The sequence below is a fragment of the Mastigoproctus giganteus genome, chromosome 8, assembly GCF_048544385.1.
Source record: "Mastigoproctus giganteus isolate SK-2022 chromosome 8, ASM4854438v1, whole genome shotgun sequence".
Classification (NCBI taxonomy): Eukaryota; Metazoa; Arthropoda; class Arachnida; order Uropygi; family Thelyphonidae; genus Mastigoproctus; species Mastigoproctus giganteus.
Window position 1 is genome coordinate 163,766,261 of NC_143582.1, and position 17,846 is coordinate 163,784,106.

The 17,846-nt window shown below is 38.9% G+C and overlaps 1 protein-coding gene across 8 annotated transcripts in view; it reads right to left on the reverse strand.

Moving 5' to 3' along the window:
* The window catches only part of LOC150081977 (fat-like cadherin-related tumor suppressor homolog), a 1,021,521-nt gene that overhangs the window by 180,801 nt on the left and 822,874 nt on the right, over window positions 1–17,846 (reverse strand). For all 8 annotated transcript variants that reach the window (XR_016547261.1, XR_016547260.1, XM_090379029.1 and 5 more), the window contains one exon: window positions 1,798–2,664. Coding sequence is in view for 6 of the 8 variants with exons in the window: in XM_090379029.1 (XP_090235155.1) it covers window positions 1,798–2,664 (867 nt within the window). In the remaining 2 variants the exon portion in view is untranslated. The remainder of the gene's footprint in view (window positions 1–1,797; window positions 2,665–17,846) is intronic.

The window sequence follows — 17,846 nt, forward strand, 5'->3', positions numbered from 1 at the left end:
TTTATTTTGATAGCAAAAAGCATGATACAACAGGTCCTTGTGTAACTCCCTCCTCTTGGTAAAACACTTACAAGAGTACAGATCCTACATTAACTTGAAATAGGTGATTAGATAGGAAGAAGTTTTTTTATAAAAACAGGACAGAAGACCAAAGTTATGGAGGAACTTCTAACATGCCAAATCACCAGGCTGTGTCATATGCTTTTCCGATATCAAAGAAAACTAACACCAGATGCTCGAATTTTATAAAACCACCACAAATATGTTTTGAGGCTGATTAAAAGATTCAAAGTGGACCTGTTCTTTGGAAGCTACGCTCTGTCCTGGAAAGGAGGCTGTTTGTTTTTAAATGTCATATAAAGCAAGCATTAATGATTCTTTCCAGGACCTTACATAAACAGCTAGTCAGAGTTTGTTTATAGGCTTTATGGCACAAGGGCAACAAGGCCATAATGCACCTAACTATGGTTATTTTAAATATACAGTTTATCCATATAAACGTCATTCAAGTTTACACTGCGCTATATGGTTGTATCTGTTTGAGGAGAGTAAAAATTTTGACCACATTTGGCATATCTGCTAGGAGATCAGCAATACTGAAAGAAGTGTTCGTAGTGGAAAATGAAGTAAACATGGCTTGTCGGTCGCTATTATATTTGGGGAAATCAATGAGTACATGTTGGACAGTGAGCTGGGTGTTGCAGTTTGTGCACTGGTGGATTAAGAACCTGCAAGCAGATAATCTGTTAGGTTTGTGTGGGCTATTCGTAGCTGGATTAGTATGACTTCTTCATGTCTTTCTCACATATAATGGATTTCCATGGTTTGAGATCTTTCTTTATATGGAGTAACTTGTTACTAACTTGACTTTGCCAGATGTGTTCCCATTGTTCAAGGCATTGCTTCTTTATAATTAACTTGTAATCTGAGACCAGTACTCTAAACAATTGATCTATAGGATCTGTAACAGTTTTGGCAGCTAGGTCAGCATGTTCATTTCCAGCAATTCAAATGTGACCAGGGATCCAACAAAAGAGAACTTGTTTGTTCTTATTTAACTTGGTCACGGTATTCAAATCTGTATGAGTAAGGGGTTATCATGATTTTCATTTTGCTGGATAGCACTAATGGAATCTGTATAAATAACCCTGTGCAATATATTTGCTGAGAATGTGAAATTTAAGGCTATGTGGTACAGAGTTCTGCTGTATAGCTGCTACATTCAATAGGAAGTTTCTTGGCTATGGTAATGTTGGGAAATAATGCTGCAGCACCAACATGAGTTTCAGTTTCCCATGTTAGTTTCCCAACATGAATTCCCCATGTTAGATCTGTCCATACATATTGGTGTGTACTGTGCATGCTAATAAACAAAATTAGAGTAAATTAAGTCATTATTTTTGTGCATAAAAATCGGAATAAATTCCTTTCCAATATAATTTAGAGATTGTTTTTATCTCATATAGAACCTAATTTATTGCAGTTTTATAAAGTGTACAAGGACTTCATGGATACACTGTATATCACTGTATTGGTAAACACACAAAAACAAAACCAGAATACCAACACTAGAGAAAAACTCATGAAGCTGTTGTATTGAAAACACAAAATACACATAATAAACAGTTAAATATAAACATAAACATTTTTTACTACATAGCATTATAAAAATTTAAAATATATGTATATAAATACAAATAGCAAATTATGTCCTTAATTCGTTTTTTAAATTTTTATTTCACATTACAATATATTTGATAACTCGGTGAATTTTAAAAAAATATTGATTTCACATACCTTAACAACTTTCAATCCAACACTGGATTCAAATACTGACTGCTTCTCCTTAAGCTTTAAATAAATCACTTTAGGAGAAAAAAATACATGACCTTCTTTATGTACTGCAAACAGTATATCTAGATCTTGCATGCTCCTTTTATTTCTGAAGTTAGGTTCGGCTGGTTGAAGTCCAATGATATCTACATCTTTTGGTCTCACATTCATAACATTTTTAATTCCTCTAAGAAAACCCTTTCGGTATGTAAGAAGGAAATCTTCAGGAGTAACACCATCTAAACGAATGCTGATGCTATTTTTAAGAGCATCTTCTGTTACCATAATAACTTCTAATGCCACAGTAGAAAAGGTGTTAAATTTCCCATCAGTTACACTAACATTAATGTTATATGCTCCGACATCCAATCCAGGCAAGGCTATTAATGTTCCATCCTCTCTATCAATGCTAAATAGATCTTTGTAAGTTACAAGTTCATATGCAAGTTTATCATATGGATCCTGGTCAGTTGAATGAATGCGTCCCAATACACCACCAGGAAAGCTATCCATGTAGGAACTGACTGTAACATCTAAAGGAAACACAACAGGTGGATACTGACTCTCTTCAATAACAAGAACTGTTACCCATGTTTTACTAGAAAGTGATGGTGATCCACTATCTGAGACTCGGATTACCAAGTGATACTCACTACGTTCTCTGTGATCAAATTTAATAGCTGTTCTGAGACTACCATCTTGCTGAACCAAACGAAATGCATTTTCCTCATTTCCAGAAAGAACAGAAAATATGAAAGGACTTGTATTAGGAGGTGCATCAGCATCAATAACACTAAATTTCAGAATAGTAAAACCAATAGGTTTTCCCTCCTATGAAAAATAAAATAATCATTTTAACATAATTTAAAAATCTGAAACACATGTATACAAATAGCAGAATCTGGATACACTTTACAAATAGCAGAATAACTTTTGAGATTAAAAATTAATGTTACTTTAACCATCCAGTTATAATTCTGAATTTACGATCATGAGTGGCTTATAATAGGAGATTTTAACTTCCCAGATATTGACTGAAACTTGTGGATTGGTCACTCGCACACTAGCAATGCTTTTGTGGATTTATTGGATGATTATTTTCTACAGCACCACGTTAGAGAGACAACCAGAGGGAGTAACACTTTATCTGATTATCAGCAGTGATTATTCACGCATTAGGCATTTACAGATAAAGGAGTCACTAGGTAGCAGTGATTACAGTGTACTGATGTGGGATTTACTTAAAGATATAACTACAATCAGGGGTAAATGGAAGGATTTTTGCTTTCATAAAGGTGACTACAGTGGTCTCAGAACTTTTTTAAATACTATACAGTGGGACCAATTGATGATACCAACAGCAAATTCTAAATGGAAAGCATTCAAGGAAGTAATCCTGGAAGCTACTAGGCTTTTTGTTCCAAATAAGAAATACTGGTCTAGGTTTAGGCCCAAATGAATGTCAGATGAACTAATGAAACTTGTGGCACAGAAGAAAAATGCATGGGATGCATATAAATTATCAGGGGACACAGAAGTCTATGGTAGATATAAGCTAGTCTGCAATCAAGTCACAAAGGAGGTTAGGCAAGTGAAGGCAGATTATGAGAAATCTTTCGCAAAGGATGCAAAGATAAACAGCAAAGATTTCTTTACTTATATAAAATTTAAAAGGAGCCACATTGATCCACTTGATATCAATGATTTGACTGTAGATGATCATTCTCAGATTGCTGCCACACATGAGTTATTCAAGGAGGAGAAGGCCAGATGTTTATCAAACTCTAACAGGGAGTTAAATGATTTTGTTAGTTAGTTATTTGGTTTTCAGGAGCATTAGCAACTAAGGCCATGTTGCTCCGGGATATGCGGTGGTCATTCCCTGACCTTTCCACATCCTCCGTATTTGGTGATGACGGGCTCGAACCCCGGTCTAATCAAGAAGCCTGTGCTATGCACCGCTGCTCCTTCCCACCTGGCTACGGAGGCGCCATATAAATGATTTTGTAATAACTGAGAGCAAAGTGAAGGAGAAACTGTTGAAGTTAAACATAAGAAAGGCACCTAGGGCAGATGGGATCAATCCAGTTATATTAAATCCAGTTATATTAAAGGAGGCAGCAAAGGAAGTAAGCACACCCTTAACCATAATTATGAGAGCATCCTTTGACTCAGGGAAAGTCCCCACAGACTGGAGATGCACAAATGTATCTTAAATGCACAAAGGGGAAACAAAGGGTGACATGAGTATTTACAGAACTGTTAGTTGACTTCTGTTCTAGGGAAAATAATGGAGTCACTGGTTAAAGAAGCACTGCAGGATCATCTACACAAGACTGCAGTAGTAATTCAGACAGAGCATGAGTTTGTTAAGAAAAGTCTTCTCTCACCAATTTGATTGGATACTATGATGTGGATATGGAACTTGGTTTGATTGGATACTAAGTCACAAACGAACTGGATGCAAAAAATAATTTTGATATCATATTTGGATTTGAGTAAAGCTTTTGATACTGTTGAACATGGAAGGCTACTGTAAATTGTAGTGTATGGCATTAAACACAAGTTGCTACAATGGATAAAAGGATGGTTGAGAGGGAGAAGACAGAGAGTGCTAATAAAGGGACACTGCTCTTTGTAGGCTAATGTTATTAGTTGTGTCTCCCAGGGTTCGGTGTTGGGCCTATTGTTGTTTTGTACATTTATCAATGATACTGATGAAGGTATATCAAGTTTAATGTCAAAGTCTGAAGATTATACACAGGTTGGCAGAGTTGTTAATGACAGTATGTTACTGTAACAGGATCTGGAAAAGTTGGGCAGATGGGCTGAGAAGTGACAACTGAAGTTTAACATTGATAAATGCAAAGTACTGCATATGGGTAGCAATAACCCCAGAGAAATGTACAAACTGGGTGGTGTTACACTCAGAGTAGTGGAGAATGAAAGTGACCTGGTGGTAATTGTGCAGTCAGATATGATTTTCTGAGCAGTGCAGACAGGCTGCCAGATTCGGTCACGGGGTCTTGTCAATGATATACAACAATTTTGCTAACAGGGAGAAGGAGGTGATTATCCCCTTGTATAAGGCAATGGTCAGGCCACACTTTGACTACTACATACAGGTCTGGAAGCCCCATTTTAGGAAGGATGCAGAGTTGCTAGAACGAGTACAGAGAAAGGCAACAAGACTGGTGAGGGGAACAAAGGGGTGCTTTTACCAAGAAAGGCTTAAGTTCTGCAAACTGCAGTGTCTGGAGATTAGGCACTTGCAAGATGATGGGATTGAGGTGGATAAGGACTTGAATGGATTGAGCAGGCTCAATGCTGATGGGATTCTTCCTCTTGCTCAGATTACAAACCTCAGGGGGCATAAACTGAAATTGAGGAAAGACAGTTGTCAAATAGATGTGTGAAAATTTGCTTTTAGCCAGTTGGCAGTTGATTGCTGGAACAAACTTCTATCTGTTGTTGTGGATGTTTTGGAGTGAATGGATGGGTGAATCACATAAGTTTATCAAGTGGAAATCTGCTGTACTCCAATGGAAACAGTGAAAGGAGCAACGGTGGAGTTGGCTTTCTGGTCCATAAAGACATAAAATACATTTTGGAATTCAAAAGTACATTACCAAGGGTGTCAAGACTACTACTACTCAGAATTGCTAAGAGGTATAAGCTAAAGGTTATAACGATTTATGCACCAACATCAAGCCATGATGATGAAGAGGTTGAAGAAATGTACACCGAAATTGAAAGTCTTCTAGATGAACAGAAAACTCACTACACTATCATTATGGGGGACTCCAATGCTAAAAGAGATAAAAACAGCACAGAAAGGGGAACAATAGGAAATTTTGGAATTAGTGAAAGAAATGAAAGAGGTGAAAGGCTTGTGGAATTTGCAGAATCTCGAGGAATGTCAGTAATGAACACTTTTTTTTTCAAGAAAAGGGTGAACAGAAAGTGGACATGGATGAGCCCAAATGGATTAACAACTAATGAAATCAACTCATCCTCACTAACAGAAGATATATTGTGAATGATGTTACTGTTCTGAACAAGGTAAATGTTCAAACTGAGTAAATAATGCCAACAACTACAAAAAAAAAAAAAAAAAAAAAACCAATAAGATCAAAACTTGACTATGGAGCACCAGTGTATAGCTCAGCAAGGCCTAGTGTCCTTTGCTGGCTTGATCCTCTCCATCATAGTGCAATACGCATTGCTCTAGGAGCATATCGCACGTCTCCAATACATAGTCTATACGCCGAAGCTCACGAACTCCCTCTCTCTATCAGAAGGCAACAACTAACATTACACTATGCATATAAAATTAGATCTATGTCTGAACACCCAAATTGGGAATTATTTTTCATCCCCCAACACAGCAGGTTATACCATAACCGCCTTACTGCTAATCGACCATTAGGTATAAGAATAAGACATCTTCTAGAAGAACTTAATCTGAGTTTTGATAATATCGCAAATACCCCTCCACTACTCCTTGCTCCGTGGAACATTACTCCACCTTTATGGATAAATACCATCATAAATGGGATAAATCTGCACTACATAAAGAAACTTTCTTGCAACTGTACCATGCAGTAGTGGAGCAGTTTCCAAACTTCATTGTAGTTCATACAGATGAAACAAAGAATGATGCCCACGTTGGAATCGCCGCAATTATTTGAACATAATATTAGCCTACCAACTGCCATGAGTTCAGTATATTTTCTGCCGAATTAATGACAATTCAGGTTACAATGAAGCATATCGAGTCCTCCAATATTGAAAACTATAATTTTCTCTGATTCTCTAAGTGCACTTCAAGCCCTGGAAAACACCATGAACATCACCCACCCAGTCATGAAAGAAAGAAATAACAAACTCTTTATATACCTTATCTTAGCTTGGAAGAACTATACACTTCTGTTGGGTCCCAAGACATATGGCAATTCCAGGAAATGAATTAGCAGACAATGCTGCAAAAGCGGCTGACTTACCACCCAATGACCAGTGGAGAGTTCCACATCAAGATTATACAGGAAAAATGCATGTACCAGTGACAATTAGCATGGCAAAACCAACTTAAAAATAAGCTTCAAGGTATCAAGCCAAATCTTGAGCAATGGCCTTCAAGCTTCAGTTCAGTTTGACTACAGGAGGTAATACTAGCTCGTCTGCAAATAGATCATACTAATATTACTCATGGTTATCTTTTAAGAGGGGAGATTCACCCCCAGTGTGATCACTGCAAAACGGTGCTTTCAGTGAAGCATATCCTTGTGGAATGCACAAAATTTGCAATAGAATGCCAGCATCTCTTCACTACAGCCACAACAGAAGATCCACTAATGCTTACTTCACTTTTGGGCAATAAAACAAATGTCTCAAAGATTTTTACCTTTCTCAAAGCAAACAACGTATACCACCTCCTTTAGCTAGTGAAAAACCAGTTTTATGACTCTCGATCCATAAAGAAATAGCATACATACTATCATATGCATGGTGCACTATGGCCATACATGCCCATGTACCTAAAAAATTCTCAAACAGACAAACAAGCATTTTGTGAAGAGTCTTGCCAGTTTTTGTGTTATGTCTCTTCCTCCCAATTTTAACAACTCTATAGTAACTTTATCTTCCCCAGGGGCTTTCTGATTCTTCATTTTCTTCAACGCATGTTCTACCTCATCAGGAAGGATATCAGGTATGACACAGGTGTTACTAATTTGCGATCCATCTTCCCCACTGCTGGCATCATTCCCTCGCTCCTTGTATAATTCTCTATAGTAGTCTTCTGCTAATTAAATTATGCCTTCTCTGCTATTTATAAGTACACCATTGCTATTTTTCAGTTTCAGTATCATTTGTCTTTCTGTATTACTGCTCATGGCTTTGATTTAAATCCTTTGTTTTCTCTTAATGCTTGTTCTACTTTTCTTGTGTTAAATTTTATTATGTCTTCTCCAAGTCTCTTTCTAATGGCTTTGCATAACTCAGTATACTCAATTTTTCTCCTTGTCAGTGTTTCTTGCTCTTCATTTGTCATCTTCGGTTCATCATGACAAGTGTTTCTTGACTGATTTTTTCTTCTTTGGATTTCTTTTTACCTATAGGTTTCTTGGGCTTTATTACTTTCAGAAAGTTGTAATATTCCTCGTCGCTATCTTGGTCCTGAGCAGTCTGCAAAAGCTCAATCTTGTTAAGTTCCAGTACATACTACTTTTTCTCCAATCCTGTTATCTTGAGTGGTCATTCCCTGACCTTTCCGCATCCTCCGTATTTGGTGGGCATGGGGTCGAATCCTGTCTAATCAATTTTTTTTTTTTTTTTTTTTTTTTATAGTTGTTGGTGCATCGGCTTCTGTAGCCATAGTGCACCTCCAAAGTTTTTGCAGTACTTTGATCCAAGCCCAAGGTGGGATTCGAACCCGCGACCTTTGGGTTGCCAGGCAGGCACTTTACCCACCTGGCTAGCCCGGTCGGCAGGTCTAATCAAGAAGTGTGTGTTATGCACTGCTGCTCCTGCCCACCTGGCTATGGAGGTACCTTTTGATCTTATTAAAGATCTGTATAGCTGTAATAAGGTAAGGCGATCAGCTTCCCACTTTGTTGCTGAGAGAACCCGGATGATATTTAGTTTTTGTTGGCAGGATGTTCTTAGCCTTTTAATATGTTCCAGGAAGGTAAGTTTATGATCTAAGGTGATTCCTAAGAATTGTATGCTGGGTTGAACTGCTATTGGTTGTCCATTCAGTTGTAGTTCTGGATGTGGGTGCAGTTTACATTGTAACTGTCTCTCGATAGTGTTCATGTTTTTCATGACAAGAAATACTAAGGTCATCTATGAACAGTGCCTTATCGATAGTGTTTGGATGTTGTTCAGTAATGGTGTTTATTGCAATTATAAAGAGTGTAGCACTGAGTACAGAGCCCTGGGGAACTCCTTCTTCTTGAAAAAATAGTTGGGACAGCGAAGTTTTAAATCGAATCTGGAATTTTCACTTGTCTAGGAAGTTCTGTACGAAAATCAGGAGATGACCCCCGAAGTCCATGGTGATATATTCACGGAGTATTCCATACTTCCACGTGGAATCATAGGCCTTCCTGATGTCAAAGCAAACCATTACATGGTGCTCCGATCTAGGGAATGCATTCTGAATAGAATTCTCTAGCCTTACTAGTATATCTAGTGTTGAATGCCGAGTTGTGTAGAATATAAGAGATTGAAATTTTCAAGGTACCATATCAGCCGACGGTTCACCATCTTTTTGAGAATTTTGCAAAGGCAACTGGTCAAGGCAATAGGTCTATATAAGTGGGATTTGTTGAGTTTTTACCTGGTTCAAGGAAAGCAAGGACTGTAGCATGATGCCATTGTTTAGGGAATATATCTTCCAGGTAGAGTCTATTGAACAGATCAAGAAGTGACTGCAGTGATTCAGCACTTAGTTCCTGTACCATCGAATAATTGATATTATCTGGTCCTACAGCACTACGTCTAGATGTTGACAAGGCTCTATATAGTTCGTGGATAAAGAATGGTAAGTTATATTGTTCTTCTGCTTTTGAAGAAAAGTTTAACTTTTGTTTTTTTTTCTGAATTTGCTTTGAATCTTCTGAAGACTGGTATGTAACTTTCTGTTGCTGGTGTTTTGGCAAAAGTTTCCCCTAGTATATTGGCAATTTGGGTAGGGTCAGCAATGTTCTGCCCCCTCCATTCTATGATAGGCAGAGGTGTCATTTGATATTTACCACTTATTTTCCTGATTGATTTCCAAGTTTTATGTGTGGGAGTTGCTTGATTGATGGTTGAAGTGAAGCGAATCCAAGCAGCCTTTTTATTACTGCGTCTAACATACCTTGCTCTTGCCCTAGCACATTTAAACTGAATGAGATTAGCTGTAGTTGTATTGCACCGAAAAGTATTCCAACCTTTATTTTGGTCTTTTTTTTTGCTGCACGGCATTTGTCACTCCACCAGATTTTTGGGTGTTCAGGTAATTTTGAGGAGGATTTTCGTATAGCTTTTCCTGCTGCATGTAATATAGTTTTTGTAACATACTCACCCGCTTCCCTGGTTGAGGATTTTTGGATAATTTCAGGGTCCGGTTTAGCTAATTTTTTATGTCTCCCAGTCTGCTTTATCAATGAGCCACTGTGGAATTCTAGTAAGATGATAATAGGGTTTATTCAGTAATTCAATTGCAATGGGAAAACGATCACTATGCAGTGGATCATTGTTTATCATCCACTTTAGAGTAGGATACAAAGTTGTTGAACAGATAGACAAGTCTATTGCAATATATGTTCCAGAAGGAAGGTGAATATAAGTAGGTTACCCATCATTTAGAAAGAGAAGGTTGTTATCGTCTAAACATTTTTCAATTAGTTTTCCTTTTTTGATAGATATTGTTGTTATCCCATAGTGTGTGATGACCATGTAAGTCTCCCAGAATGAGGAAAGATGTGGGGAGTTGAGCTATGAGGTTGTTTAGATCATTTTGTGGATGGAAAAACTTGGTGGAATATATAAGGAGCAGATTGTAATATGGATGTCAGCAGCTACACGGATCGCTATTGCCTCGAGGGGAGAGTTCAGTAAGACCTGTTTGACAGGAACATGTGGGTTTGTTATAACAGCTACACCATCATGTGTAGTATTTTGATCAGTACTATTTTTTCTAAAGATATTGTAATAAGACAGTTTTGGTGTGTCATGAGGTTTGAAATACATCTCTTGGAGGCAGAGATATATTAGTGTGTATTTAGAGGTAATGTTGTACAGGTCATTAATATTGGCAGGGAAACCAGGACAATTCCACTGAATTATTGTAGTCATTGTTTATCTTTTGTTAGACTTTCTGAGCATTTTTGTGGTGCTGAGGTTCTCTGTTTTTCACTCTTGTTTTTATCTTTCTTTCGAAAGTAAGGCTTTTCTGTTTCCATGTCTTCTTCAATAAAAATGTGTAGAACAGGGTCATCTGTAAGTATTTCCTTAGTATCCATTTCATGTTAGTGACCAGAAATTACAATTTGTTTTTCTTTGCATCCTTGGTCCGGAGAGTGGAGATTTTCAATTGGTATAGAAACTGGCATATTGACTGCCTGAGTTTGAGTTGCATTGTACAGTGTTTATACGTAGTTCGAGAAAGACTCTTTTGGGGATACCGTTAGTTCAGTTTGCAATGCAGTTGATTGGAATTTTTTGGTGATTTGGGCATATGTAGATCTATTTGCAAGGGTTGGTATTGAGATGATTCGCTTTGCTTCTTGATAGGACACATTATGATTGGTTTTATATTTCTGGATAAGTTTCTCAGTTTTCCAGCGATTGCATGCTCTAGCGTAAGCGGGATGATCTTTCTTGCAGTTTGGGCATAATCGGTTGAGATGCAATACAGGCTTTGCAGTTGAGTTCAACTGACCTGCACTTTGCACAAGCAGGGGTTCCTCAGCAAATTGTCTCGAAATGTCCGTACTTCTGACATCGGAAACCCCATAATGGATTTAGAATATATGGTTTGACATTACAGACCAGATATCCAGCCTTAATGGATACTGGGCGATGTGGTGTAATAAAGGTCAAAATGAGATTGCATGTAGGAGTCAGAACTGCATCTTTTCTGGTGGAAATTCTCTTGAACTGTATGACTCCTTCTTCTTTAAGGTCTTCAAACATCTCCTCTTCTAACACATCTATTAAATCCCAGTCAGAGATTAGAATTAGCATTAGTAGAGGCATATGATGTAAGAAAGCAAGCTTATGCAGCATCAGACAAAAAAAAAAAAAAAAAAATCCCCACTCCCATTTCACTCCTCCGTTTGTTCGAAATACCTGTCCAGCTAAAATTTATTTAGGCTATCAACTTCCACAACAAGGGATGGAAGTCTGTTCCACCAACCAACTACCAGCTAGCTAAAGGCAAATTTCCGTAAATCTATCCTACATCTGTCGTTCCTCAATTTGAATTTATGCCCTCTCAGGTGATTATTCTGAGCAAGAGGAAGAATCCCTTCAGCGTTGAGCATGCTCAAACAATTCAAGGCTTTATACACCTCAATCAGATCACCTTGCAGGTGCCTAGTCTCCAGACACTGTAATTTGCAAAACTTAAGCCTTTCTTCGTAAAAGCAACCCTTTGTTCCATTCACTAATCTTGTTGCCCTTCTCTGTACTCGTTTTGGCAGCTCTACATCCTTCTTAAAATGAAGCCTCCAGACCTGTATACAGTACTCAAGGCTGCAACAGGACCTGACCATTGCTTTATACAAGTGAATAATCACCTCCTTATCCCTGCTAGAAAAATTCCTGTATATCATTCACAAGACACCATGAGATACTCTTGCAGCCCGTCTGCACTGCTCAGAGAACTTCATATCTGCCTGCACAATTACCCCCAGGTCCTTTTCATTCTCTACCACTGTCAGTGTAGTACCACAGAGTTGGTACGTTGCTCTGGGGTTGCTGTTTCCCATATGTAGTACTTTACATTTGTCAATGTTAAACTTCATTTGCCGCCTCTCAGCCCATCTGCTCAACCTTTCCAGATCCTGTTGCAGCAGCATAGCGTCAGTAGTGTCCTTCACAACCCTGCCAACCTTTGTATGGTCTGCAAACTTGGACATTAAGCTTGATATACCATCATCAATATTATTTATAAATACAATAAACAATAATGGACCCAACACTGAACCCTGAGGGACTACGCTAATAACTTGATTCCACGATGAGAAGTATCCATTGATTACCACACTCTGCCTTCTCCCTCCTCAAACACCCCTTTATCCACAGCAGCAATTTGCCTCCAATCCCATACTGCTCCAATTTGTTCAGCAGTCTTCCATGTGCAACAGTATCAAAAGCCTTTCTAAGATCCAAGTATATAATATCAAAGTTATTCCCTGCATCCAGTTATTTTGTGACTGCATTATAGTATCCAATCAAATTGGTCAGGCAAGACTTTCCCTTAACAAAACCATGCTGTGTCCGAGCTATAACTAACGTCTTGTCTGGATGATCCTGCAGTGCTTCTTTAACCAGTGCCTCCTTTAATTTTCCTGGAACATAAGTTAAACTCACAGGTCTATAATTACTTGTGTCAGCCTTTGATCCTCTTTTGTGAATTGGGGTCACATTTGCACATCTCCATTCTATGGGTACCTCCCCTGAGTCCAAGGAAGCTCTCATAATTATGGCAAACGGATTGCTTACTTCCTTTGCTGCCTCCTTTAATATAACTGGATAGATCCCATCCACCCCAGGTGCCTTTCTTGTGTTTATCTTCAATAATTTCTCCTCCACTTTACTCTCAGTTATTACAAGATTATCTAGCTTACTGCCAGAGTTGAATACACCTCTGGCATTCCCTTTGCTGAATAACTCCTCATGTGTGAATGTCAATGGAAAATATTCATTTTGTTTGTTAGCTAAATGAGCACTATCATCAATAGCTGAACCATCGATATCAAGTGGACCAATCTGATTCATCCCCTTGTTTCTAGAGTTTACATAAGTAAAGAACTTTTGCTGTTTTTCTTTGCATCCTTTGCCAAAGATTTCTTGTAATATGCCTTCGCCTGCCTAACCTCCTTTGTAACTTGGTTACAGATCAACTTATATCTATCACAGGCTTTCATGTCACCCATTAATTTATACGTATCCCATGCATTTTTCTTCTCTGCCATATGTCTGATTAGTTCATCTGATATCTATTTAGGCCTAAACCTTGAACAATATTTCTTAGTTGGTATGTAAAGCTCCCAAGATAAATTCTTGGAATGCTTCCCATTTTGAATTTGCTGTTGGTAACATCATCAGTTGGTCCCACTGTATAGAATTTAAATACTGTCTCAGACCATCGTAGTCGCCTTTACGAAAGCAATAACCCTTCCCTTTACTCCGATGGTAGTTACCTCTTTGAGTAAATCCCACTTCGGCACACTGTGATCACTGCCACTTAGTGGTTCCTTTATCTGCAGATTCTTAATGCATGTAGAATCACTACTGATAATCAAATCAAGAGTATTACTCCCTCTAGTTGCCTCTAGAACATGCTGATGTAGAAAACAATTATCCAATAAATCCACAAAAGCCTTGCTAGCGTGTGAGTGACCAATCCACAAATTCCAGTCAATATCTGGGAAATTAAAATCCCCCATTATAAGACTCTCTGATTTACTGGCCCACTCTATTTTCCCGTACAGTTTCTTATTATACTCATCAGAGGCATTAGGCCTATAGCAAACTCCTACTCTTGATTTTGTTGACCTCACAGTGCTTATGTCACACCAAACTGACTTGACACTGCACTGTCCAGCAATGTCGACTGGCTTCACTTCCTTGGATTTTATGTGTTTCTTAACTAATAGCATAACCCCTCCTCCCTGCTATCCCGTCTGTCCTTTCTGTACAATTTGTACTCCCGAAATTCCAGTTCTACATTCCTTATATAAATACAAATGTAAATTTTCTGTTTATACTCCGGCACGACAACCAAATCAGTAGAGTTTACAATAAATCATCAATACAAATATTTATCGTATTTAGTAGTCACGGGCTTGAACTCCGGTCCACTCAAAGAACCCGTACTATGCACCCTTGCTCCTGACCACTGGGCTACGTCAGGCCTAATCTATGTGATATCACATCTGATATCCCAACAATATCTGCCTTTGATGTTTTGAGTAATACCTCAAATTCATCAAATTTATTTACCAAACTCCTAGCATTGGTGTACACGTAAGTATACATGCACCTGTTCTTTTTCTTAGCTACCTTAACACAACCCATATGTTTAGTTGTACTCAAATGACTCCCAGCAGTTTCTGAAATATATTGCATCTTATTTTCCAAGCTGCTGCTCATTCCAATAGAAGAAGTGCAAGAGTCACTTTCACCTCTGCCAGTGGCTACTGGTAATCTATTAGTCCTTGTATCCTCCCAAGCTAGCAGTTTTCCGACCCACCTAACACTGCCTCGATAGCATCAGCAAACTTTCTTGCACCCTTTCTAAAATCAAAAATCAAGCACCCTTTCTATTTAAGTGTATCCCATCCCTTTAGAAGCAGTCTTTCCTGTTAACAAGTACAAACAAGTTTGAAAAAAATTCTACCTCTTGAGCCTTGTACAATCTTTCCAGGGCTGATTTGATCAACAAGGTGCTCGTCATATACTCCCTCCTATTGTGTCTGGGCAGAATTGCAGACACTTTTAAATTCAACCCTAATTCCCGGTTTTTTTCAACAGTGATCTGTACTTGTTAAGTAATTCTGCCAGTCTCCTACTCTTAATATCATTAGTGCCAACGTCTACAACTATATCACCTTTTGTGCCCTTAAAAGATGATATCCGCTCTACAATGTCATCAACCTTTGCCCCTGGCAGACATACCCTGGTCCTGTTCCATATCCTTTTTACAAAGCATGTTCCCCGTTTCCCTGACAATAGAGTTGGTGACTACCAACTACTAGTTCCTGTGGGACCAGATCACTCCTTTAGAGGTGTTCAGTGATCTATGTGTTCAGTGCACTATTTGCTTGATGTTTGTGGAGCCGTCAGGTACGAGACATGATACTGCCATGGGGGATGTCTTTGTATATGTGCGATGCAAGGAATGTAAGGAAATCAGGTGACAACTCAGCATTGTTGTGGGCCTATATGAGAGCTTGAAGGACAGGGTGGATGCCCTCGAAGGATTAAAAGTGAGGGGCCCATCAAGCTCTCAGCTGGCCACACCAACGCCAGAGCTTGCACTTGGGCATCACGCAACACAGCGGCAACCCCCAAGGCAGAATGCACTGGTACCAAAGCAACTAGTAGTTTTTAGTGATTCTATTGTCAGGGAAACGGGGAACATGCTTTGTAAAAAGGATTGGTGGAACAGGACCAGGGTATCTCTTCCAGGGGCAAAGGTTGATGACGTTGTAGAGCGGATATCACCTTTTAAGGGCACAAAAGGTGATATAGTTGTACAGGTTGGCACTAATGATATTAACAGTAGGAGACAGGCGGAATTACTTAACAAGTACAGGTCACTGTTGAAAAAAAGCCGTGAATTAGGGTTGAATTTGAAAGTGTCTGCAATTCTGCCCAGACACCATAGGAGGGAGTATATGATGAGAGCCCTGTCAATCAATTCGGCCCTGGAAAGACTGTGCAAGGCTCAAGGGGTAGAATTTTTTTCAGCCTGGTCTGTACTTGTTAACAGGAGAGACTGCTTCTACAGGGATGGGATACACTTAAAGGGTGCAAGAAAGTTTGCTGATGCTATCGAGGCAGTGTTAGGTGGGTCAGAAAACTGCTAGATTGGGGGGGATACAAGGACTAATAGATTAACAGTAGCCACTGGCAGAGGTGAAAATGATTCTTGCACTTCTTCTATTGGAATGAGCAGCAGCTTGGAAAATAAGATGCAGGATATTTCAGAGACTGCTGGGAGTCATTCGGGTACAACTAAACACATGGGTTGTGTTAAGGTAGCTAAGAAAAAAAAAACAGGTGCATGTATACTTGCGAGTACACCAATGCTAAGAGTTTGGTAAATAAATTTGAAGAATTTGAGGTATTGCTCAAAGGCGGATATTGTTGGGATATCAGAGACGTGGTGTCACACAGATATAAGGAATGCAGAACTGGAATTTGGGGAGTACGTCTACAGAAAGGATAGACAGGATAGGAAGGGAGGAGGGGTTATGCTATTAGTTAAGAAACACATAAAATCCAAGGAAGTGAAGCCAGTCGACATCGCTGGACAGTGCAGTGTCGAGTCAGTTTGGTGTGACATAAGCATTGGGAGATCAAAATAGAGAATAGAAGTGTGCTATAGGCCTAATGACTCTGATGAGTATAATAAGAAACTGTACAGGGAAATAGAGTGGGCCAGTAAAACAGAGAGTCTTATAATGGGGAATTTTAATTTCCCAGATATCGACTGGAATTTGAGGGCTGGTCACTCACACACTAGCAAGGCTTTTGTGGATTTATTCGATGATTGTTTGTTGTTGTTGTATTTGGGTTTTCTGGCACAAGGGCCTCTTGGGCCATATTGTGCCTGTTCGATATTTGCTTATCACTAATTTCTCATGTTATTGTGATCATAGGCTATTATAAAGATTTATCTGTTTCAAATAAGTAAACAGTTCCTCCAAATTTGCATCATTGCCAAGAATCTGCAATAAGGTAATCGGTTCCTTCAAATGGGATAGGGATGTAAAGGTTGATTTTCTGGTAGTTGAAAGTTGGGGACATTCAATGAGAATATGATATATTGTCAACTGAGACTGGCACAACAAACACTGAGGAGGGTTCTCTCCCATAAGCAAATACAGATGAGTTGGATGTGAATGTCCAATGCGGAGCCTTGCTAGAATTACTTCTTGTCGCCTGCTTTTCCTGATACTAGATGTCCACAATTTTGGCTCTTTTTTTATCTGCAGCAGTTTATTATTTATTTGAGCTTTCCAGAGGTCAGACCATTGCTTCCTACATGATGTTTCAATGATGGATTTGTAGTCGGTGTAGGGCACTGTTTGTGGCCTGGAAGTGCTTGAGTCAGGGTGTTTAGCGGCGGCGTCCGCTTGTTCATTACCTGGAATGCCTGCATGACCAGGTATCCAGCAGAAGGTAACCTTCTGGTTGGCTTTTTGACAGTAAAATAACTTGGACCGTATCTCTTTAAGAATCGGATGTGAGGGCGACATGGTAGTTTGAATGGCAGTGATTGCGCTTAAGGAGTCTGTGTATATCAGGGATTGCTTTATACAGCTGTTGTGTATTCTATCTAGAGCTAGTTTAATTGCAAATAATTCTGCAGTATAGATAGTGCATTCCGTAGGGAGAGACACAGCAACTGAGAAGGCAGAAGAAACTGCTGCAGCACCAACGGCTGCATCTGTTTTGGAGCCATCAGTATAGATTGGTACTTTATCTGAATTTTCCAACAAATGAGTTTTATGGAGTTGTTGATAGTTTATATTTGCCAGAGAGGATTTTCCCCATCTTGAAAAGAA